Source organism: Osmerus mordax, chromosome 26, assembly GCF_038355195.1.
Source record: "Osmerus mordax isolate fOsmMor3 chromosome 26, fOsmMor3.pri, whole genome shotgun sequence".
In the NCBI taxonomy this organism is placed as follows: Eukaryota; Metazoa; Chordata; class Actinopteri; order Osmeriformes; family Osmeridae; genus Osmerus; species Osmerus mordax.
Window position 1 is genome coordinate 6501334 of NC_090075.1, and position 23204 is coordinate 6524537.

Consider the following 23204-nt stretch of genomic DNA (forward strand, 5'->3'; position numbering starts at 1 on the left):
ACATGTTCCATCCCGAGGTACCACTATTAACTAGTCACACTGACTCATCAATGGGGAGAGGGAAACGTCGGTTCCTGAACAAGTCGGAGGAAGTAAAAAGGAGAAGAGGCACAAATGCAATCACATCTGGCTAATTATGGGAGATAGAAAGTATTCAAGAGGAAGAGAACTCTATTTTTGTGAATTCATGACGAAGCAAATATTGAGTCAAGGCTTAAGCAACTGGACCCACCCAGCCCCCCGTCCCCCCCACACACAACCCCCCCCCCCCCCCCCCCCAGGCGGCTTCTCACCTTCTTCATCATGCCGGTCTAGTTCTGTATTCTGTGCAACACAGCACAATCAAGCCTACTGGGAAATCTGCTCGGTTGGGCAACAGTCTTCGGTCTCATCCAAGATGGGCAACGTGATCCCAGGCAACCATCCTAGACTCCAACCAGATGTGGCAACAGAGCAGTATTCTCACAGGCACAGTCGTAATCAGCCTAACATACACTGATGTTCTAACACGTTCAACTTTCTAGCCAATGGTTTCGAAACCAATAATGAATATATATCGGGTTTTATTTGATACAGAATATTCAGGATTTGCTGACATCTGATTACATCTGTCAACCTTGAAATAGCTTTGTGAGTTTGGGCAATGTGGGACAGCTAGGCTCTAGTGTTTGTTTTTCCTGCTCCAACAAAAACTAAATTAATTAACAATACTTTTACTCTAGGTGTAGCGAGGATGTCATGCGACTGAAATCACACGTGATTATTTCAGAAAGGCCTAATGAGAGGTTATGTTACCTATTGGATGTAGCCACATAACACCAAATGCTGCCATGAACCTAGCAATTGTTACTGCAGCCATTATAAAACATTGCTCTTTGCTTTAAGCCAGAACCTTATGAAGAGAGAGAATGACACCAATGCCAGTTTTAGGCAGTCACACTGCAAAAAGAAAATCCAAAAACCTTTATTCATCAGACAACATTTCAACTCCCTCAGTTTATTTAGCCAACATACGACCTCTAGTGAGGAAACAAGAGAACAGCAACACAAGTTAGCCTGCTGCCTCGTTCGGGTGAGTTTAGCGTTCCAAGTGACCACCTTACAGCATCTCCATACAAAGTCTGAAAAAGGGTTTTATTTACAAAAAACTACGATGAAAACACATGTGATGGTTACAGAAAACAGGAGTCAGAAATACAATTAGCCACGAAGGTTCCTTGGTCGTTCGCCACAGGTTTCAGCGGAGGGAGTTCAAACAATAAAGATTAACACATTCCTGAGCATTCCTTACCACTCACACAAATCACTTAAAAATAGAATGAAAAACAAATTCATGGGAAAAGCACAATTGCTGAACATAGGGCCTACCAAAAAAAAAATTAAGGGGAGATCGTAACAAAAAGCAATTTTTCTTTTCATTTTGTCGTTTAAAAATGCTTCTCACTATCACCCTTCAGAAAGGATGAGGGGGGGTTGGGGGGTAGGTTTGAAAGGCGGTCTATAGGAGGGTGACTGAAGCCATGGCTGGAGCAGTATGTACAAGCAGCAGGACGCTGAGTCACTAGACACAGGTGGATGTCAGACACACAGGGAAGCCCCGGTGAGGAGACGAGGCCCTCAGACTTCCACACACCGACCGAGTGTGTGTACCACACCTTGAGGTCTGCGCTGGATCACACTGTGTGTGTGTGTGTGTGAGAGAGATTGGGAACCCTGCTGGACTCTAGTGTCACATGACGAGGGGAAAACCGACCTGACGGTCACAGACTGGGGTCAAATACAGGAACAAACAAACACTCCTGAAACGAAAATAAAAAGGGATTCGTTCTCTTGAGTCAGAGGAAGTTGAGTGACACCAAACACACTTGAACTACGCCATTTTGCGCGCGAGAAAAAAAAAAACGACAATATTTGGATATAATTTGCTAGTTGAATTTGACCCGGGTCTGGACACAAGAGATAAACACATCGTTAACCTCTTAATGCAGACAGACAGACGGACGCACGGCGTGATCAATAGCGCCGTCCGAAGGCCGCGCCCTGCATGCTGCTCCCCTGCATCATCTGGTTCTGTCTGTTGAGCGCGCCGGACAGGGACTGGGACGTGCCCGTGGCCAGGTAGCCTCCGCGACTGCAGGGGGCAGCAGAGGAGGAGGTTAGTGGCACGCCAGGACATCCTTCTGAACTATGGAGACAAGGCAGCCGTTCCCAAACGACCCGTGTGAAGAGGTCGGGGGAACCAATCGGTCTACAGAACGTTCCCTGGGAACGTTCCTTGTGTGTTTAAGTTCCGACTCGTATTTTGAACAGTCAATGGTGGCTTTGTGTGTATGAATCCGACCCATGCCCGGGTCAGGTGGCAGTGCTTACCTTGCCATCCCTCCCCGCGCCATGTGACTCTGCCCGGGGATGCCTCCGTCTCGACCTGACCCACACACACAAACACAGGTAAGACACAGACCCAATGAGCAGAGCCATGTAACTCTCACAGCACCCGAGTCAAACAGGTGGAGCCTCTTACTCTGCCAGGCTCGGTCTGTGTCCAACTTGCGACCAGAGTCCCAGTCACGGCCCCCGTCCCTGTAAGGCCACACACACACGCGCTGTCAGATCCAGGACTGGGAGGTGTGTGTGTGTGTGTGTACGTGTGAGTGGAACAATGAGGGGGCCCTGACCTGGGTGTGATGTTGCGCTTGTCATAGCCCCCCCCAGTCCAGGAGTCTCTGGAGTCCCTGCTGTGTCGGTCAGCACGGTCTGAGAAGTGCTGCTCAGGAGGAGGGGGGATGGAGAGAGACACGGAGAGAGAGACAAAGACGGAGAGAGGAAGATGCACAAAGAGAGAGGAGCAATCAGACACACGACATGAAACCAAAGTGAGCGTCTGAAGAGTGGAGCTCCACTTCATCTCTCCCCCTGGCTGTCATGCGTGGACGTGGGTGGGGTGTGACGGGCCCCGTGTCTGGGACCGGGAGGGCCGGCTTCCATACCTGGCTGTCTCGGTCTCCCACCACGTTCCTGGAGGTATCTCTCCTACGAGAGAGACAACACGCATCAGACACCCAGCTCCCGAGAGCTCAAAACACACGGCGCTCTTCCAGGGTCGCGCTCCCAAAGACCAACCAAAACAACCTAGCCGGCTTTCTCGGTCGCGTGCCGCCCGACGTCGCGCCGGAAATGTTCCCACGGGGCAAGCACCGACCCACCTGTCCATCATGCTGTCGTCCTGGTAACGGCCACGGTCCCGGTGGTCGACGTCCTGGTAGCGGTCCTGGCGGCTGAAGTCGGAGCGGCCGCTGTAGCGGTCGTCCATGGCCAGCCTCTTGTCCTGCCAGTCGTCCTTCCTGTAGGAGAAGGACGACCTGGGGGCGTCAGTGATGGTAACATGCCCTCGGGACGCACTGACGGGAGCAGATGGAGGCCAGGGAAGGGGGGAGGGTGGGTCGCTGAGGGGGGAGGGGGGTTGAGGGTTACCTGCCGTCCATGTCGTAGGGCCTCTTGGCGGGCCGGCGGTCCTGCTCGAACCTCAGCTGCTCCTGCTGGCGCCGCAGCTCCTCGCGCTCGCGGTGGATGCGCTCCTGCTCGCGCCGGCGCTCGTACACCACGCGCAGGCGCTCGCGCTCCAGGAACTCGCACTCCATCCGGTCGGCGTCCAGGCCCTGCTTCTCCACCTGCGGGGAGGAGGGGGGGGGGATGGCGGTCAGGGGGGCTTTAGGGGAGGGGGGATAACCCCGCCCCCCCCCCACAGCACCAACACCACCAGCTGAAAGATTTCGGGTTCATTTCCCCCTAGTGCCCCCCGCCGGGCTACATCCATGTGCAGAAATGTGAAACGGCGGCGTCTATGGTGACCGCCCACCACGTGGACTATGCCCCCCCCCCCCCCAATTATTTTTTAGGAATCAGGCAAACTAATCTCGGGGCAGGTAGGAGAGAGCTCCAGTCGACAGTAGCCTACCGTCGGGCCCCTGAACAAGGCACCGAGCCCTGCACTGTTGGAGGGGTGCTGCACTGCGGCTGCCCCTGTGCTCCGCTGTGTTTGTGTCTGGGGGGGCGGTTGGGGGGGTGGTTTTAAGAGCAGAGCACAAACGGAAAAAAAAGAGAGAACATGTTTCCACTGTAACTACTGCAGGCGGGACTAAAACAGTCATCCAATCCCCCCCCCCCCCCCCCCCCCATCTCGTTATTTATCCAGCCGTCCCCAATCTTTTTCCCCCATCCTCCCATTGGTACGGGCCAGCCGTCACTCACCTCCAGCCAGTTCCTCTTCCTCATGAGGCGCTCGCGCTCCTCCTTCTCCCGGAAGAGGCGGATGCGCTCGCGCTCCGAGCGGCTGTCGCGGTCGCGCTCCCTGCGTGGGGGGGGGGACAGAGTGGAACACAGCCAATCACTTCTTTTGTTTCGAGGACAAGCGGGGTGGTTCAATAGGAAGCGCCGACGAGAACGAGTTCTATTCAACGCTTCCCCATTCTAAGCAGACTAAACGTTATATGGAAAGTGGTGATCTGGTACAATTTTGCAGCCGTTTCAAATCGACGGCGTATTGCATTATTTAATTACTATATGAGTGGCTTATGGCACATTCATAAAGTAATAAAGCTGGTCGGCTACTACTTGAAAACGGCAAAGATTCCACTCAACAACACATTTAGATTTTGGAGAAATAAAAAAACAGTTCATTGCATCAAGGAGTGTTAATGGTGATTGTGTGTCTCAGTGAGCAGGCTCTACCAGCCTCCTCCTCCTCCTCACCCAGAGTGTCTGCGTCGCTCCACCTCCCTGATCTCCCTCTCCCGCTGCCTCTGCCTCTCGCGCTCCCTCTGCTCCTTGATCTGGTCGAACGACAGGATGTCCTTCTTCTCTTTGCTCGGCGACTTCCTGTCGCGGCTCTTTGTGCTCTGGGGGGAGGAGAGGGAACAGAGTGAGAGAGGGTGGAGAGGGGGCGGGGCTTGTCGCCCAAACCCAGCCTGACTGGAGCCCTCGGGAGGGAGGTCACGGGCTGGCCGTCCGTCACTCACTCGCTCCTCGCTCTTGGTTTTGACGCTGATGACGGGCTCCCCCTTCGACTTGTCCATCACCACCGTCCTCTCGTTGCGGCCTGGAGGGGCGGACGGGAGAAACCGTTAACGTTACCGCGCCGCGTCGACCCGGCGGAGGTCTGGAACTTTCCCCCGGCCTTTCAAACTAGCCCCCGCCGCGAGGCCCCCGGCGGAGGACTCACCTTTCCCATCCTTCCCCTCGCCGCCTTCAGACTTCTCGTCCTTGACGTCGGACCTGGAGGGAAGACAACGCGCGTGAGGACGGGAGGAGGGGGGAACTCTGCGGTTGAGGCAGAACCTACATCTTCTGACACAGGGGTTTCTTCCTGGTGTGTGGGGTGTTGGTGACGGGGGGTAAGATCTTACTTCTCAGACTTGGAGTCTGACGAGTGTCTCCGCTCGGCGCCGGCCTTCTTGGGGTCGGCCTTCTCCGCCGGCTTCTTCCCCGCCGGCTCGTTCTTGGCCTGGAGGAGAACGGGGGGGGAAAGGGCGGCGATTATTCACACGGCCGACCAATGGCCTGTCCGGACGGTCCGAGCGAGCGACCGTGCAATCCTCTGCAGTGTGTGTGCGTGTGTGGGGGGGGTTAGTGGGCGCACCCTCTCCACGGAGATCATGCGTCCGTGGAGCTCGGTGCGGTGGAGGTGGCTGATGCACTTGGTGGCCTCCTCGGCGGAGGACATGGTGACAAAGCCGTAGCAGCGGGCGCCGGGGCTGCGGGCGTTGGTCACCACTTTGGCGCCGACCACCTGGAGGAGGGAGGGGAAAAGGAGGGGCGTTGAGTCCAAATGCTCCTTTGTGGCAGAAAACGGAGGCGGTTTTGGGCCGCGGGTCACAGGTCACAGGGGGAGGCGAGGAGGCCGTTGGCGTTGGATACGGACCTTGCCGTACTTGCTGAACAGCGTCTTCAGGTCGGTAGCCCTGGTGGTGGAGGACAGGCCGCTGACCCACAGGTTCTTGCTGCTGCCCGGAGCACCTGCTCCCCCCACACACACACACACACACACACACACACACACACAGTCAGCACCATCTTTGCGACACGCGTGCCAGGGGTCATTAGACCGCCGTGTTTGAAAAGGGCAATCGACAGCACGTACCCTTGTCATCTTTAGAGTCAGGCTTGCTACCCTTCTCCTCATCAGCGCTAGAGAAAAGAAAAGCGCACCGTCAGAGTGCAGCAGTGAGACGGCGTGCCACCTCCTTGTCCGGCCGGCGAGACATACTTACCGCCACAGCGATCATTACAGACATACCAAACCCTTTACGTGGCCGTGATGGAACAGTTATAGGATGTCATTAGGATGCCTACGGTGGCCAAAGACACTCCTGATAGATTACTTAAAAATGGTTAAGAGTTGGGATGGGATAGAGGGGGGGAAGGGGGGAATCATGGCAATAGTGAAAACTTGAGACAATGCGCAGACCTTTTTTTTTTTTTTTTTTACCTCCAAAAGAGCATCCAAACTTGCTAACAAAGGAGCCAATGCAACAGAGACAGCCATGTTTGTTCTAGTAGACAGAAAACAACAAACCTCTTTTTCTGATCGCCCTCAACAGAAGAGGACTCTTTCACTGCCGAGGCGGAATCAGCGGCTTGCTCTTCAGTCTTCGTCTCTTCATCTTCCTCGCCCTCGGCCTTAAATACCATTTCGGTATCAACAGCGCATTCGCTCTCGCCCGCGTTATCGCTATCAGCCTTAACAGTATCGCCCTTGCCCTCAGTGTCAACTGTCACTTGTTCCGGAACCTTACTGGCGTCCTCCGCGTCTTCCTGTTCGGCATCGCCGGTTAGCTTAGCGTCAACGTCCTTGTCCCCGTCGCTAGCAGACGCCGGTTCGCTCTTCACATTGGCGGACTCGGCGCTGTCGCACACATTATCTTCCCCGTGGGCGCCGGCGGCTTGCTCTTCTTCTGTGGTGTCCTCCAGGTGGTCTTCATTAAGTGGCTCAGACAAACAAGACCCGGCTACTTTTTCATTTTCTACGGATTTAACAGGAATAGAATGGCACAGAGTTTAATCACTTCTGAACACACAGCAAAGGTTAACGTGGAACTGGCGAGGCCTGGTTTAGGACGGGGCTCTCCCACCTCTCTGGCACTGAGACACGTAAAACAGATGCACACCCTAGCGTAGCCTAGCCTAGCCTAGCGAGAGACTGGAAATCACCAAGGGCCTAGACAGGAACCAAGCAACTCACTCGGGCTAAACCCTCAACGTGAAGTGGAACCACTCCAGTTCACCTGATCCCAAAGCAGAAAAGAGTGGAGTTAGCTGAAGAAAAGCCACAAGACCAGCTGAGGCTCCAGAAAAGGTCCATTTTGTCACGCAGCCTCTGACTTGACGGGTGTCCATAACACGGAAAGTGATTTAGAAATTGGGGGGAGGGGGGGAGGGTTTGTATACAAGTCCATTAGTCTCATGTCCAATGAGTTTATCGTTCAGTCCTAAAAAGGCATTTTGGAGTCTCCGGTCTTCTTTTTTTATCTTCATCTTCGTGTGGCAACCTAAAAACATCACCTGCAACAACTGAACGCTCGCTGACCTGAGAAATCATTGCTGGCCGGGAGCTGGAAGATGGTACCCTTTGAGGAAACGTGGTGGGGAGGGAGCGCCAAAGTAGGCTGCCGTGTCCCTTTCTCCAATCACTCAGGTAAGCCTTCCAACCCTCGGCCAGTAAACTACCTTTGGCTTTCCAGTCTCTCTGTGAGGATGCTTTAAACTGAACGATTTGCATTCCGAGGTTTTTAAAACACTGAAGGGAAGAAAAGTGCGCTGGAAAGGAACATTTTTTTTTTTTTTTTTTTAAACAGTACCTATTCCTTCTTTTGAGTCTTCTGCCTCAACTTCTTCCTTCTCTTCCTGTTGAAGGACAAAAGAAAATGGTTCCCATTCAGTGGTGCAGCTATAATGAGTCATCACGAGTCACAACACAGGGTTCAGGTAACCTTGCATAACTTATATCCTGCTCGTGAGCGGAATGCTAGAGAGCCTGTACCTCCGCGGGCGACAGACATATCAGATCTTCATCTTTCTCCTCGGCGTCGCCGACTTCCTCGTCGACGCACGCCTGCGCGGACACAAACACAGAAGGGGAGAGTATTTAAGTATTTGGGGCGATTCCGTTTCAACAAGGCGACGACCGCTCGCTAGAAAACGCCACACACACACACCCAAGGCACGACTCGCCCTCACCTCTTCGGCCTCGTCCAACATCTCCACATCTCCGTTGCCCAGCTCCTCCGCCTCCTCCTCCTCCTCGTCCGCCGCAAGGCTGAAGGGGTGACCCTTCTCCTCGGGGTCCTCGTTCAGGATCTCGTCGTCGTCGTACTCCTCCGCGGGGATCCCCTCGTCGTTCTCGGCGTCGTCCAGCACGCTCATGTCCATGATGTCCATCTCCTGGAGGTTGTCCATGCTGTTGTCGTCGTGGTGCTCGTCCTGCGGTCGGGGGGGGGGGGGGGGGGGGGGGGGGGGGGGGGGGGACACAGAGGGGTTTCCATTTCATTTGATGCTCACGCGGTATAGCAACAGCGGTCTGCGGGTCTATTATATTGACTTGCATAGGTCCATTGACTGGTGTGCATCTTCTGCACACACCAAATATCAAAAGGCACTCCACAACATCCTTGGTGATCAGTTGTGTGGGAAAAGCTCACCTGACCGTCACCCGAATCCTCTTCAATAGTACAATCCCCCTGTTCGTCATTGTCCTGTCTTTTCCCTGCTGGTCAAAAAACACGCATGCATATCTTCAGCTGTGAGTCCCCCTCTGGTTAATTAACGTTAGTCCTTTGCACAATGCATCCGCTCAACCTGACTCAATTCAGTAAATCCCTAAGGTGGAAAACGTTGCATACCTTTAGAGGTCCGTCTGACTGGTGTTTTCTTTCCGGCTGTATCTAAAGTAACAGCTATCTCATTCGGATTTCCGCCCTCTTCCTCGATGGCCTGTGAAGACGAAAATGGTGAATACAATCAGAAAATAATTAAATTGATGAGATACATAATGTATCGCTAACGTCGGTAGTCAAGAACAATTAAAAAAGACTCGCTCGTGTAAGCCTTGGTCTTCGCCAACATGTGAGGCGCAATGCTTAATTGGGTGGCAAATTCTAACCACCATGAGCTAACTGGCCAAGTAAGCGTAAGGCCATGCCATGGTCGGGGCCTAACCTGCCAAACAAGCTAGCCTAGCTAGATTACTTCGCTTACTTGCTTCACTCAAATAATATTAATGATGCTATGTTTATACACCTGCAAATGTAATAGTGTAGCTCTAGTTGAGTGTATTATCAGTTGGTATCTATTAACGTTAGCTTTCAGTATTTCAGTAGACCTAGATAAACACAGCTAGTAGCGATAGCCAGCTAGCTAGCACTACAGTACCTTTTTCAGCCTCTCTGACAGCAGGCTCTTGTTGCCGGTGGCGTCCAAATTCCTTTTCTTCAATTCAGCTTTCAGGTCGATGACCCTCAATTCCGACAGTTTTCGAAACCCTACAGTCTCTTGTATCTCAACGGCCCCTGCCTCCACTGCCGAAGAGTTATCAGACATGATTCAACTTCTTTAAATGTACGTATTTGGTTTGCAAGCACTTGTGTGCAACCCTGGCTCGCTTGTCGTGCACGATTACAGGCGCCCGCTAACTGAAACAGAAACAAAATGGAGTCACCAGCTACATACGGGACTACTGCGCATCTGTACAGTTCGATCTTCTTTTTTGAATTTGAGTGGCGGATTACATCCAACATGAGTTTCATACACTGCCACCTACTGTAGAGGAGTAGTTTCCTTCTTCCCAGATTACACAATATACTATACTTTACTGATACTAATTAGCATTTTTATATTATCCTGTCTTGAAAGTCCTCTTTTCCATTTCATCCACCCTCTCATTCCCCCTCACCCCTACATACCCTGGATCCCATAGAATATTTACAACTGAGAAAAGATCAGGGTTTAATCAAACCAAAGGTTTAACCAAAAAATATCACATTCACAGTTGAAGCTAAGAACCATATGGTTGTAGTCTTTAGTTTGGACCACCTACAGGGGCAGCCTGGAAATATAACATTCAGCCTTACCCCGCCTGCTCCCCAGCCAGGGATAACCTAATGCACTCAACATTGTCAAAATAAATAAACTTGTTTTTTTGTTATGTGTGTCTCATTCCACTTCCAGTGCTTTTACAAACACATTTATAAAGGCACAAATGGTGACTATCGGTATATACACAAACATTGCAGGAAAGTTCACAGAATATGTTTGGTGTATGTTGCACAATAAGTTAATGCATTCAGGGTGAAAAAGTAAAGGTGTGTACCACTGAAAATGGAAAACATTAAGTTCACAACATAGGTCACAGAAGTAACAGAAGCAAACAGAACTAATGGAAATGATGTTTTGACCGATCAACAGGAATGGAAGTTGCGCATGTCGCTGAACTGGTATGTATCGTCAACATGGCCATGAGGCAAGCTCTTGCTGGTGGTGAGAGACTGGGGGGAATTACTGTCCAACATGTCAGGACTGTCTGTCTCTTCTGGTTGGTTAACTCTATTGGTGGATGGCGAGAGAAAATCTCCTGATTGGGGGAAGTACGACCAGGAAGTTGAGGCTGAGCCAATGGACGAGGTCTCAGAGCCGGGGTAGCTCGGCCCTAAGCCTTCTGGGAAGGAGGAGGACTCGGGCAAGCTGCAGGACGAAAGCAGGTCTGAGGAGGCGGAGTGGAGCCGCGGCTCGTAGAGGTTGAGCTTGGAGACGAGGGGTTTGCCCACGCCGATCTCCTGCCGCTCCTCGACCTCCTCGTCCAAGTTGGAGTACTGGTACTGGAGACACACTGTGAAGGTCAGCTCCATCTGCGGAGGGGAAGAAGACCACCTTGCATTTTACCACACAGACTCCACACTCAGGGTTCGAATTACGGGGGGGCGGCTTGGTGGGGGTTTGACCCCCCCAATTAAGACTTGGACTCCCCCAAAAGAGGTAAAAACAACAGGTCGGGGGGGTCGCTACACGCCCTGGAGAAGAAGTTGACCCCCACGATTGTCATTGTATAATTTGCACTCTGTCCACACTGTCCATGGAGATATAAGCGGGATATAACTCCGAAGGTGTTATGCAGACATCCTAACATTTTCACTACTTTACCACCATGGTGCCCTTTCTGACGTGAGGAAAAACCTATTTGGTCCAGAGGGTGAGATGTTTGGGTTTCTGGGCAGAGGGTGAGTGTTGGGGAAGCTGACCTTCAGTCTCTGCAGGTCCTTGATGCGGGTGTAGAGGCTGGGTAGCTCTGGGCTCAGCATGGGGTCCATGGTCAGAAGCAAGCTGCCTGCTTCCTGCAGGCTCGCATGGTTGCTCCTCTTCACATCAATGTCCAAAACCTGACATAGGACACAATAAGACACTGTGAAACAACAACACAAAGCGACGCAGTAACACAGTTGAACAATGAAAATAAACACAAACAACAACCAATGCCTTTTGTGCATTCGAGCTACAGTTCTCCTTTTAGTTTAATTCTTGACTTTTATGTAGGCTTTACCTGTGAAACGTATGTTTGGTATCAACACACCATTTCTTTTTTTACTCCGTAAATACATACACAGTATAGATGATGGAATGCACTTTCTAGTTATTTAAAGTCCATGTCGCACAGTACAAATACTTTTGGACTTGGATGATTAATAAGTCAGAAAGAAAAAACAAGGAGCGCTACGGCTGAATCAATGATCGCACTGCATTAAAGGGCAGGGCACAGGGCTCCTTCATAACACGGCTGCATTTTGAGAACCGACCAACAGACCTCTGGTAAGTCAGTGACGTGAGCAGAGCAGTAAGAGATGTCCTTAGGTGTCTCTAATATCCTGGTGTAGATGATCATGATGTTGGAGAACTCCGCAGCGAAGCCCAGCTGCACTTTTACTCCACAGTCAAACTGCAAGTTACGGCTCTCTGGAAGCACTGGACAGACAAATGAGATATGAACTACGGGCAAATATTGTCAGATACTCAGGATGCACAAGTTGTACTGTACTAAGTATAATAAGCCACCTGGAAAACAACAATTTATTTCGTAAAGAACAATCTGTGGATTGTATAACCTCAACTTTCAAGTATTTGACCTATAGGTCGACTGAAACGAGACGAGCCTTCAAGCAATCCAGTTTGTAAAAGTGCCCGTCAGTCACAAGCGCAACTACCAATCTGAGCCTGTGCGGGGGTGTCTGACCGTGTGCGATGGCCCAGTGCATGTTGCGAGCAGACGCGGCGGCAGGGCAGGTGGAGCCCTGGATGAGGTCCGTGAGGGCCCTCCTCTCTGACAGGTTGCTGCGTAGCTCCAGAGCCTGCCTCCCGCGCGTGATCGCACAGCGCCCCATGTCTGGGGACGGACACGTTTACATTTAGTCATTTAGCAGACGCTCTTATCCAGAGCGACTTACAGTAAGTACAGGGACATTCCCCCCGAGGCAAGTAGGGTGAAGTGCCTTGCCCAAGGACACAACCTCATTTCGCATGGCCGGGAATCGAACCGGCAACCTTCTGATTACTAGCCCGATTCCCCAACCGCTCAGCCCCATGTCTGGGGACGGACACATTGTGTGTGACAGGGGCACGTGGGACTGGGATGGTGACAGGTGAGGGGTTTGGCCAAGGGTTAGGTAAGGTGGAAAGGATGATTGTGTAGCTCGATGATGAGTGCGTAGCTTGATGGTGTGCTAATGAAGTTGTGGTTATAGTGGCACTAGTGACTTCTTATTGAAGAATGACTGAGATTGTATGTTGGTGAGTGAGGGAGTGAATGAATGAATGGAGAGATGGATGGAAGGACGAACGAATGAAATAGGGAAGAGCTCTGACTCTTACCCTCGGCCACTCTGTCAAGCATCACAGTGACCTTCTCATCTTCACACAGACGCTGTTTGAGGTAGCTGATGAAGATGCCATTGGAAAGGTCATCTTTGTTCACTTCAAAGGCTTCTGCATCCACACACCTGTAGTCCAACACAAACCTGGTCAAACACACGCAAAATAGGGCCGCTTTTTGACTTTGGGAACTAAACGGATACTGGGAGACTGTGTGCCTTCTGCCATTACATCTTGGCATATCTCAGCTGTGGGGTATGCTAAGACGAGCAGTCATGGAAACAGGCAGAGAGGCAGGGAGACATGTTTCGGGAGGGCGACTCACGTGGCGTAACCAAACACTATGTTTGCCGTCACTTTCAGCGGGCCCGGTTGTTGAATGACGTCATCGTTCAGGTTCCTCAGGACAACACAGATAAGAGATGCTATAACACCTGAACACATATCACATATGGGAAATTGCTATGACACTTATGGAACACGTATGGAAAATTGCTATCCTTATCGTGCACAGATGGACTTTGATCCCAGAAGTGGGTGGGGGGGGGGGTACCTCTTGCGGCACATGTCCAGGAGAAAGACATTGAGGCCGGTCTCTTTATCCTGCATTTTCTGGAGGATGTCCTGGACCCACAGGCAGTGCTCCGATGTGTAGGAGGCCGGGGCGTCGATGGGCACCATGAAGCTGTTCCCGTAGTTCTCATAGCCGTGGCCTGCGAAGTACAGCAAGCCTGGGGTGGCAGGAGGGGTGGGGGGTCAGTACAGAGGGTAAGACCTGTGCCCTGGTTCAAGCTGTAATCCTCTGACTTCAAAACCGGCTGGCCACCCCTCACAAACAGCCACCGAAAAATAGCTAGCAGGCTAGCTGTGTTTACGCCGAGTTGAACCCAGTCCACTTGGTTAGGCAAACTGACCGTAGACCCCTTTGTCCAGCAACAGAAGGAACTCCATGACGGCACTGTGCATCTCCTGCCAGCTCAGGTCCAGCAGAGACACAACCTTGAAGTCCAGCTGGCGCAGCTGGTTGGTCAGCTCGTGCACGTCCGCCATGGGCGCCCGCAGTTGACAGTGGTGCTGGTAGTTCATGTTGCCCATCAGCAGCGCCACCTTGTCGGTGGCTGGGGGGGGGAGAGAAGAGGGGAGGGGGTGAGGATAGGGTTAGGAGCTTTGGGGGAGAGGGGAGGGTCAGTTGCTGAGGAGAGAGGAGAGGGCCAGTGGCTGGAGGTAGAGGGCAAAAGGAGAGGAGTGGGTCATTGTAGTGCTGTATATGGGCCTCTTACAGACAGCTGTAGTGCCGGTTTGTCACGTTTTCAAAATGTAACTTTTCCCAAAAATACAATGATGCACTCACCATAAAAAGTGCTTCTCTGTCTGTCAGGGCCAGGAGTGGCTGCAGTGAGAAATGTAGATAAAGATTTGGATTGGCTCACAGAGAAAGCAGAGCAACAGGTACGGGAGTAGAGGAATGGAATTATTCGGCCATACCTGAGCTGTGACCCACTTCTGCCCAGGAGGCCTCTGACGCAAAACTGGGGCCTGAAAACCACAAACCAGTTATTCTCTTCAGCTTCCTTAGACCAAAAACATGTTCCAGAACCGCTCCAGCCTCAGCAAGTTGTTCCAGTTTTCGGATGGTTAAATATGAGACCAAATTTCAAAACTATTGTTTTGAAATTTGAATCCGCTGGCTTCGAGGGTTAAAGCTTAGTTGGGTAAGTATAGTCTAGTCATAGTGATACCGTGACTGCATGTCATTTATGAGAATAAGCGTTAACAAAGTAGGATTGGCTGATTGCTTGATTGATTGATGGCGGTTGAGACAGTAAACTGACAGACTCAACTGACCAATGTTGACGTGGACTTGGTCGCTCCACATCTCGTGGTAGAGGTTAAACACCTTGCAGCTGTACTGGCCTCTATCTGCAGTGGTCACACATTGGATCTGAAGGACACACACAGACAAACACACATCAACTTCTATCAAATCCGCAGAGTCCAAATGAACAGAATAAAAGCTATTATCTGGATCTAGCAGACGCTCTGGATAAGATGACTTCTAAATGACTAAATGTATTATATTTCCTATATTTTACATCCACGACTAAACATTACAACGACAAAAAAACGTCTCCAACACTAAGTATACTGAGATGTCCAAAGCAACGACCACCGTCAAGGCCGAGCGTGATGCAGAGTGTACTGACCCTGAGTGAGCATGTCTGGGCCTGGGGCTGACTCAGGGGCTTCTTGTTGTGGTACCACTGGTACTGGGCTGGAGGATTGGCCTCGGCCAGGCACTCCAGACCCAGAGCTTCCCCCTCGGACAGCACCTGGGCCCGGGGCTGCCGCACGATCTGCAGGCCGCTGGTCGCCGACAGGAAGAAACTGCTGCTGCCACCTGGGAAGACATAGTCACCCCCGGACGGGAGCGTCACAGCAATTAGGACACAGCTTGGCTCCTAACATATTTGAAAGAGAGTCGTGTTGCTTTCATGCGTTCATTGACCCAGGGTTAGGGTTACGACTAGAAGGGTTACAAAAAGGTTAACCGTCCTGATGTGTGGGCAACTGTGAAGCCCTTTGTGACATTGCTTGTCAGAAGGGCTGCACAAATAAAGGTTGATTTGAAAGATTTCTATTTGAATCGGATTACACGGCAACAGTAATGATCTGGGATCAGGGCCCATGCCTCTCCAATTACGAGGGATCTCTTCATGTAGTTTCCAAAACTGTTTCTAGATCAGCCCGGTCAGAAAAGAAAAGAAGACACGCAGACGCAACAGAGCTCTGTTAATCCCTCCTGTCTGGTCAAACAAAACACATTATGACACAAGGCCCTGCAGCCCTGGGAAAAAGAGTTCAATGTCAGAGTCAATGAGCGATGACAGACGTGACATTGTTTTCCTAGATGGTGTTGGGTGGCGTACCTGAGCTGGTGCCGGCGGGCCGAGCCAGGTGGACCCGGGCCCACTGAGAGAACACGCAGCTGTCTCCGTGGTTGACCCTGCAGATGTAGTAGCCCTGGTGGGCAGAGGTCAGAGGGCTCAGGACCAGTTCTGGACCCCACCCACCAATGATCTGGGAAACAAGAACGAGAGGGTCAAATCATTTCCCAACAGTCGATATCGTTAGAATCAAACCGTTGGTTTATTTGTTATCCCTTGTGTCATTCTCACTTTTCATTTCATCCCTATGTAATTATTTCCAATAATTTCACAACCTCAATGTTGTGAAAGATCCCGAAATGGGTCTTCTGAAGAATGACTGGGGGGGAAGCTCTAGATTCTATTGTCGTTCGACTTCCTCGTTTAGTAGGGCTGAGTTAAGAATGTGCTGTCTGCTCTCTGACCTCATCCTTCCCTCTGAACCAGCGGTAGGCTAGTCCAGCAGGGCCGGTGGCCCGGCACACCAGCACCACCCTGGCTCCCTCAGAGGCATGCTGGGACTGAGGTTGCAACGTCACACGAATCTGCTCCGTCACTACAGAACACACACACGCGCGCCCACAAATAAACACACACATGCAGACAAGTAAATTCACTTTCTCTTCTTTCTTCCTCTCCAATTGCTTACAATGACAGAAACTAGATATAAGGACTGCTTTTAAGCATACAACTGTTCTTAGACAACGGACCTTTGAACGTTCCACTTTTTCTATCGTATAGTCCTCCACTAAAAGTATTTCCTTTGATCATGATGAACTCAGCAAACTCAAAATTGGTCCATCCAAAACCTCAGTTTCACATGTCCTGCTCAGTTCCCTATCAATTCATATTGGGATGTTTGTCACATTATTAGTAGTTCTGTCCCACATTACAGTCATGGCTGGGGGCCAGGGCCCCAAGAAAAACACCTCAGAGCAGGAGAGCCTTACTAGGGTCTGTGTGAATTTGTGTGTGTGTACCTGTGGTAGTGAGGTACTGGACAGCGTCCTGGTGGTCCATCTTCTTCAGGCAGTGCAACAGGAAGCCCAGGGGGCAGGAGCGGTCCCCCAGCATGGCCAGGAGGAAGCGTCCGGGACTGCCTGTGGGGCTGAGCACCTGGAGCGAGCAGCTCGTCATCTCCTTCTCACTGCACAGAACCAGTTCAGACAAACTCCCTTTCATCCTGGCCAACTCAGACACTGGCTTTGTCAGGGTTCGTTTCATGAAGTTAACAGCATTCATGAGGCAGCATACAGACTGGAGTGTATGGAATACTTGTATGTATATTGAGTATGCTCAGTTTTCCCCCCATGGACACCAGTAGCTATAGCATACCCCCTTCTTAACCATTACTTTTGTAAATTGGTTATAATTCAGCAAATTCGCTGTCAGAGTGCCCTGCTTTAGTAGCCATTTCACTAACTATTGAGTAAAGAGACAATCTTTCTCACCTGCAGCGATACCGAGGCTGCTCAGTGACCATACTGGCCAACTGTCTCCATCCACAGTCTGAGTTGTCTAGCAGATGTGCTAATCTGCTGAGAGCTTCTTCACTTAAGGTCCCAAGGCCTATATTCCAGTCACACATCTCTCAGCGTCCGCTCTGTCCGCTTCAAACACGAAACATACTATAAAGCGATACACTCATAGAAGGTTTAAATACGTATTTCAACCAAATGCTCAAAAACACGCCCGTCAAGTTGGCAATTCTATTGTAGTCAATGAATAATTGTCTAGATGCAGTGTTGCTTCGGTACCAGTCACGCCCTATAGGCTAGATTGATTACAGAAGATTCATTGTTGCAACCATCACTGTGTAGGCAACAGTTGAGGATGACGAGTAGGCTATGTAAACAATAATTAAACAAAGTAATGTAAAGTAAACGAAAACTTTCGGATGCAGTTCTGAAGAAATAAACTGAATGAGGAAAAGGAATGACCGTTTGAATCGCAATCCATGTGTTTTATAGTTGACTACGCTAAATTGAGTGAATGCCAGATTACCTGTATTCAACTGCTTCCGGAATGTAAACCAAAACGTGAATTAATTTTCTCGACTTCAAAACGTTAGAGGCAACTTCTATTGCAGGACCAGTTTCCGTTCAGACGAAGTTTCCGATGAATGATACAGAAAAGGTTAGCTGCGGTGCTTATCAAAAGGAAGAGGTCGGAACAGCACATGTAAAATAACCACAATAACCTCTAAAAAAATATGTTATAAAATGGTCTCCAGTTTGTGCCAGTCTATAGCGACTCGAACTATAATCTGCATTCAGTTTGCTTCATTTTTGTTCCTCTTCTCTGTATTTGCATGAACTACTGTTTCCCCTGTTACCCAACTTTACTTTCACCTTCCACTGCGCCAATGGGAGAATAGTATAGCAAAGCGGCACCAATGCAAGTTATCTGATACTGTTTTCGTATTTTTTATGGAAAACAAGCATGAGGTCAAACGCATTAAAAAAGTCATTTATTTCTGTTGGTTTAACATCACACTGGCGGCTTTCAACCTGTCTTATTTTACCATAAGAAAATGTGTGTAGACTATTAGTCGTTATATTATCACATGCAGCTGAAAAGAAATGGCATACTTTGTCAACATCTTCAAGAAAGACACTCAAACCTAACTTTAACTGTACAAAAACATTCACTTTACCAGTTGACAGTTTGAAACCAGGCAAAATAAATTGTGAATATGAGAATCATGTCTGTCCATTCCTCGCAAGCCCTACAGCCTCTTGCCCTTGTTCAGTCTATTGAAACGCCACATGTGCTCCTTGCGAAGAACCTTAATGTACTCCCAGCTGTCTGGCTCCAACTCCACCAGCTTTTTAGGGGGACCTAGGTCCAACTGGAACAGCCTGAGGAAAGGGCAGTGGAAAATAACAGTCAGGACACAAAATGGTTTGAAGTTACACACTGGACATCATTCATCCATCTTCCCCTACATTCTTCCATGGATTTCGGTCCAAGTTTGGCACAGTAGATTTGAATTAAAATGCTTTAAGTAAATCAAAATGATTATACTTGGTCCATACAGAGGGATGGGGATATTAACATATTCCGTACTGAGCTCAGACTTGAATGAGGCACACAAGGAGCTTGTTTCCAGTGGCCTAAAAACAGGTGGTACAATGTAGTAGGTTTGAATTTGTATGCCCGTACCACTCTGGGTAATCTTGTGGAGGTCGAAGTTGAGGGTCGTCTCCGGTCTTGAAGATGTTGACCCCCATAGCATGGGAGGTGAGCTTCACAGGGTCCTTACACACCTCCGGACCCTTCACAGCCTCCTTCAACTGGCCTTTCCCCTTTCCTTTGCCCGCTGGGATAGAGATGACAACAATGGATCAATGGAACACTGAACATGGATGATGCTATGAAACCGCATGATTCCGCCTCATTGTATCGTGTAATCCTGGAAATCTGTCTCTGGGATGTCTAATCACATAAATAGGAAGAGAGAAATAGGACTGAGACAGGCGTGACTTGAGCACGCCCTTTGAATCTTTTGAATGCAAGAAAAAAAAGCCAGTCAAATAACCAAAGATTTGGGTTATGACTGCAACAACATTGCTGTGGTACAAAGAGATCTAATTTGACTTCAACGCATCACAGAGGAAGTTTAAAGGGGAACCAAGTCACTGAAATTAATATATTTTGCATGCACGCAGAGAAAGGGGGGTTTCTCCCGGTTGCTTTACTTGATTTATCAAGGGCAGAAAATAGTGTTGGCTATTCTGAACACACTGATACAGCGTAAAATTATTGTCGAGTATAAAACAAACCTCTGGTTTTCAATCTGTGGTGAAATTGTTTTCTAGATTACTGAAATGTGCGTTTGATTGGCTCGTGTGTGTGTGTGTTCTAAATTGTGGATGTCTGATTGGAGTCGAGGGCTGAAACCTGACTTGATTCATATTTTTATAGTAAAACATCCTTAATTGAAGGTCAATCATTTATCTTTGTAGTGACACTTCATAACATTGACCCGAAGATAGGACTGCAAGCTTACCAACTTTCTTGGCGTATCCACAAGTCGGAATTCTATACAAAAGGTTGTTTATACAAAGCCCCGTCTGTGAGTTGCTTGTCAAACATTTTAGTCGCGTTGCAGAGCGGATTAGACGAAGCCCTGACATCTTTGGGTTGAAGTCAGCTAACAAAACAGACAGCCATGCGTGTTTCGTTTGACATTCGTTGTCTTCCTTTCCGGGTAGTTTCTTCTATCCACTAAAATGCAACGCCTACGGTATAAGAAGCACATTGCTGCCCCCATCAGGAAGGAAATAGTATCCTAAAACATTGGTTGTCTCAGACATTCTCTGGTTGCCTGTAGCTTGAAGTTACAACGTTGTAGTGCCTCCCCACAAAGAAGGGTGGCAGCACGTCGTGTGGCAACGGATATCATCAGCCAGTCGATAGACAATAACAACGAGAAGAAGATCTTCCACATCGTTACAAGATGTCGGAGTACGCGACGGTCCAGAAAGGCGCTTTGAATTTGAAAGGACTGGGCTCCCTTTCAGCGGGGAAAAAGTAGGTTTTTCGCTATTTAATTAAATTAAAATTATTTTGTTGATCAAGGTCCCTGTTGGGTCAGACGAGTGTGGGTATTCAGGACTTCTCAAATGTTCAGCCTATGACGCCGTAGGCTGTCTAGCTAGCTAGCTGGTCTCGACATTTTGGCCTTTTGATTATCTCTCATCTAGAGTTGTTTGTTACACACAAATAGAGAAACAGACATTAACGGCGAGAGACACAGTATGTATGTGTAACTGTTGTCTTTCTGCTGAAAATCCCGTCATCTATGTATCCCATCTGCTTCCAAAGGAAAAAGAAGAAGGACAAGGAGAGAAAGGAGCGTTTGGAGCAGGCCATTGCTAACCAGAATGAAGAGGAAGAAGCCAAGAAGGGATATGTTGACAAGCGAACACCAGCCCAAATGGCCTTTGATAAGATGGGTGAAAAAAGGGTGAGTTGTGTCAATCGCCCTCAGTCATGTTGCTTCTATCAGTGATTGTTAGTCTTGATACGGTATATAGATAATAATGTACCCAGATCTTGTCTCCCAATGCACCAATTGGTTAGGTGTACAGAATTGACAGGCAGGTATTTAGGCCAAGTTAGTTCTATTATTGTGTGTTTTAGTAGGCATACTTACAGCTATTGAAATATAGATATGTTATGTTCTAATTGTAGCCTCTTTGTCTTTTAGCAAATGGAACGGATTTTGAACAAAGCATCCAAAACTCACAAACGCAGAGTTGAGGTAAGATTTGTATGGTCAGAACGTTTTTAAATGTCTTTCTTCTCGCCGACCAAAGGACAATGCTTGACTTGGCATGGGGTCTGAAGTTGGGGTACTTTGACTGGGAGAAAAAAACCTCTATCCCTGTTTTTTAATGCTCAGACTTTTAGTCCGCCATTTGTTTGAACATTGGTTTGTGTTTCCCTTTTCCCAGGATTTTAACAGACACCTGGACAAACTGACAGAACATTACGACATCCCAAAGGTCAGCTGGACCAAGTGAGAAGCAGCGCTGGACTTTTCCTTTTTCCGATGTCTCCAATTTACTATTTTATGGTTTTGCATTTGGAGACTTGGTGAAAAGCTATCATATGAGTAATACATTGTACATTTATAGAACTTAGCGTTAAAGTGTTCTTGCTATTTGACAATTTGTGCGAAATATGGGTACACTGACAAATTGTCTTTCAGTTTAAGATTTGGTTTGTTATTTACAATTGAATACATTGGATATGGTTAGCCAATATACCTTATATCCCCATTTTGATGACATGTATGTAATAAAACTTTAATTTTAATGTTGCTGGTGGTGCAGTCTCACTATTTACTGGTTACACGCACACGTATGCAAACTAACACGCTGGTTACACCCCCAAGCAATTAAGGGATAATACCCGATGAGGTGTTCAATATGCTATATTAATATCTCCTAGGAATTTCCACGTCTGCAATGGTGAAGATAAATAGGCCAAAAGTCAGTCAAACATATTATGCTCGTCATATATTTGATGTGTTCTGTATCTAGGGTACCACCATCAAACATACCAAATGTGGGACGATTACTAAGTTTGTGTGGGACATGTTATCAACACTAAAACAACCTGAAACGTATATAATGTCTATCTAACTTAATACAAATATTTGTATTATGCTTTATTCTTTAGTACCTTCCAGAAAACACCATTACATCACAATGTAACATAACATGTTAATTTTACATGTAATTTAAATTCAACATCCCTGAGCCAAAAGGCAGCAGGCATCATGCAGATAACTATTTTTGAAACAGTTCTGACCAAGTCCAACTAACCCTAACCCTTCTATCGGCCTCACCCAGGTATATGTCCTAGCCCAGTCTTTACTAAAAGAAAATGTTCTCTTTTTTGTTGCCATTATGCTGCCTTTTTAAATTTGAATTTACCGAATTATCCATTAGTGAACATGAACATGCTACAGGTAGAATACATACACACATTGTTTGTAAGAACACATAATATAGATTGGATTATATAATATATAAATATAATATATATGGAATATACACTACCGTTCAAAAGTTTGGGATCACTTAAAAATGTCCTTATTTTTCAAAGAAAAGCACTGTTTTTTTCAATGAAGATAACGTTAAATTAATCAGAAATACACTATACATTGTTAATGTGGTAAATCACTATTCTAGGTGGAAACGTCTGGTTTTTAATGAAATATCTACATAGGTGTATAGGGGCCCATTTCCAGCAACTATTACTGTATGTGTTCGAATGGTACATTGTGTTTGCTAATTGCCTTAGAAGACTCATGGATGATTAGAAGGATTCGAATTAGAATGCCAAAGGTCTGCAATGTTGTAATTCCTGCAAATGGAGCATTATTTGACGAAAGCAAAGTTTGAAGAACAAAATTTATATTTCAAATATTTTTTTTTTTTCTAATAATAATAATTAACCTTGTAAATGTATTGACTATATTTTCTATTGATTTTGAAAGTTATTTGATAAATAAAAGTGTGAGTTTTCATGGAAAATACGAAATTGTCTGGGTGACCCCAAACTTTTGAACGGTAGTGTATATACATACAGTATATTTGAATAATATTGTGTACTATGATTATAATATGATGATATGCTAAGCAAGTGTAGTTAAAATGCATATCTATGCAATTACATATGTTATCATTACTACTTCTACGATGTGTACTTAACATGATGGTTTTCATTTGGTTCCCCCAGTTCCTCTTGCTTTCCATGAATGTCTGAAGACCAAACTGAAGCGTCCATGAAGAAAAAAATTAAAACTAGCTGTTCTGAAGATGGCAAGGCTTCTTTTTTTTTGTTCACTAGGCCTTA

General features: G+C 48.1%; 4 protein-coding genes across 11 annotated transcripts; 1 reads left to right on the forward strand and 3 right to left on the reverse strand.

Annotated features, from left to right (window-relative positions):
- Positions 1–948: 948 nt before the first annotated feature.
- On the reverse strand, positions 949–9724 carry safb (scaffold attachment factor B). 6 transcript variants are annotated; one of them, XM_067229709.1, is made up of 23 exons: positions 9424–9724; positions 8895–8985; positions 8694–8761; positions 8233–8475; positions 8036–8107; positions 7854–7899; positions 6572–7019; positions 6137–6183; positions 5918–6012; positions 5636–5785; positions 5403–5500; positions 5219–5271; positions 5016–5095; positions 4750–4895; positions 4249–4348; positions 3956–4042; positions 3472–3668; positions 3204–3341; positions 2988–3030; positions 2676–2764; positions 2522–2580; positions 2371–2425; positions 949–2131 (listed from the first exon to the last, which is right to left on the reverse strand). In XM_067229709.1, the coding sequence occupies exons 1-23, from the start codon at positions 9589–9591 to the stop codon at positions 2014–2016; spliced, it is 2691 nt and encodes an 896-aa protein (XP_067085810.1). In that variant the 5' UTR covers positions 9592–9724; the 3' UTR covers positions 949–2013. The 6 variants fall into 6 exon arrangements, with proteins under 6 accessions (XP_067085810.1, XP_067085808.1, XP_067085809.1 ...); XM_067229707.1 differs by having other exon boundaries at positions 3204–3359; XM_067229708.1 differs by having other exon boundaries at positions 3204–3359; positions 8694–8758; positions 9424–9682.
- Positions 9725–9996: 272 nt separating this feature from the next.
- malt2 (MALT paracaspase 2) lies at positions 9997–18123 on the reverse strand. 3 transcript variants are annotated; one of them, XM_067229794.1, is made up of 17 exons: positions 17835–18123; positions 17282–17440; positions 16811–16977; positions 16256–16386; positions 15834–15984; positions 15111–15304; positions 14752–14848; positions 14392–14442; positions 14258–14296; positions 13821–14024; positions 13460–13637; positions 13232–13306; positions 12907–13034; positions 12272–12421; positions 11846–12003; positions 11286–11423; positions 9997–10895 (listed from the first exon to the last, which is right to left on the reverse strand). In XM_067229794.1, exons 2-17 carry the CDS (start codon positions 17416–17418, stop codon positions 10449–10451), a joined length of 2445 nt encoding a protein of 814 aa, XP_067085895.1. In that variant the 5' UTR covers positions 17419–17440; positions 17835–18123; the 3' UTR covers positions 9997–10448. The 3 variants fall into 3 exon arrangements, with proteins under 3 accessions (XP_067085895.1, XP_067085896.1, XP_067085897.1); XM_067229795.1 differs by lacking the exon at positions 12272–12421; XM_067229796.1 differs by lacking the exon at positions 17835–18123 and having other exon boundaries at positions 16811–16946; positions 17282–17394.
- A 162-nt stretch (positions 18124–18285) lies between these two features.
- mrpl54 (mitochondrial ribosomal protein L54) lies at positions 18286–20042 on the reverse strand. The gene is made up of 3 exons (XM_067229986.1): positions 19843–20042; positions 18996–19152; positions 18286–18691 (listed from the first exon to the last, which is right to left on the reverse strand). Exons 1-3 carry the CDS (start codon positions 19967–19969, stop codon positions 18559–18561), a joined length of 417 nt encoding a protein of 138 aa, XP_067086087.1. The 5' UTR covers positions 19970–20042; the 3' UTR covers positions 18286–18558.
- Positions 20043–20236: 194 nt separating this feature from the next.
- Positions 20237–21660, forward strand: fam32a (family with sequence similarity 32 member A). The gene is made up of 4 exons (XM_067229897.1): positions 20237–20366; positions 20661–20802; positions 21046–21099; positions 21293–21660. The coding sequence occupies exons 1-4, from the start codon at positions 20293–20295 to the stop codon at positions 21359–21361; spliced, it is 339 nt and encodes a 112-aa protein (XP_067085998.1). The 5' UTR covers positions 20237–20292; the 3' UTR covers positions 21362–21660.
- Positions 21661–23204: the final 1544 nt, after the last annotated feature.

Coding starts and splice junctions, on each gene's coding strand:
- safb (XM_067229707.1), bottom strand. CDS start 9,591: ATGTCTGATAACTCTTCGGCAGTGGAGGCAGGGGCCGTTGAGATACAA. Junction 8,108..8,232: donor TGTTGGACGAGGCCGAAGAG/GTGAGGGCGAGT, acceptor GTGTCCGCGCAG/GCGTGCGTCGACGAGGAAGT. Junction 2,765..2,987: donor TGGGAGACCGAGACAGCCAG/GTATGGAAGCCG, acceptor CCTCCTGAGCAG/CACTTCTCAGACCGTGCTGA.
- malt2 (XM_067229794.1), bottom strand. CDS start 17,418: ATGTGTGACTGGAATATAGGCCTTGGGACCTTAAGTGAAGAAGCTCTC. Junction 12,004..12,271: donor GCACTGGGCCATCGCACACG/GTCAGACACCCC, acceptor TTGTCTGTCCAG/TGCTTCCAGAGAGCCGTAAC. Junction 10,896..11,285: donor AGGACCTGCAGAGACTGAAG/GTCAGCTTCCCC, acceptor TCCCCTCCGCAG/ATGGAGCTGACCTTCACAGT.
- mrpl54 (XM_067229986.1), bottom strand. CDS start 19,969: ATGTCAGGGCTTCGTCTAATCCGCTCTGCAACGCGACTAAAATGTTTG. Junction 19,153..19,842: donor TGGATACGCCAAGAAAGTTG/GTAAGCTTGCAG, acceptor TCTCTATCCCAG/CGGGCAAAGGAAAGGGGAAA. Junction 18,692..18,995: donor CCACAAGATTACCCAGAGTG/GTACGGGCATAC, acceptor CCCTTTCCTCAG/GCTGTTCCAGTTGGACCTAG.
- fam32a (XM_067229897.1), top strand. CDS start 20,293: ATGTCGGAGTACGCGACGGTCCAGAAAGGCGCTTTGAATTTGAAAGGA. Junction 20,367..20,660: donor TCCCTTTCAGCGGGGAAAAA/GTAGGTTTTTCG, acceptor CTGCTTCCAAAG/GAAAAAGAAGAAGGACAAGG. Junction 20,803..21,045: donor ATAAGATGGGTGAAAAAAGG/GTGAGTTGTGTC, acceptor TTTGTCTTTTAG/CAAATGGAACGGATTTTGAA.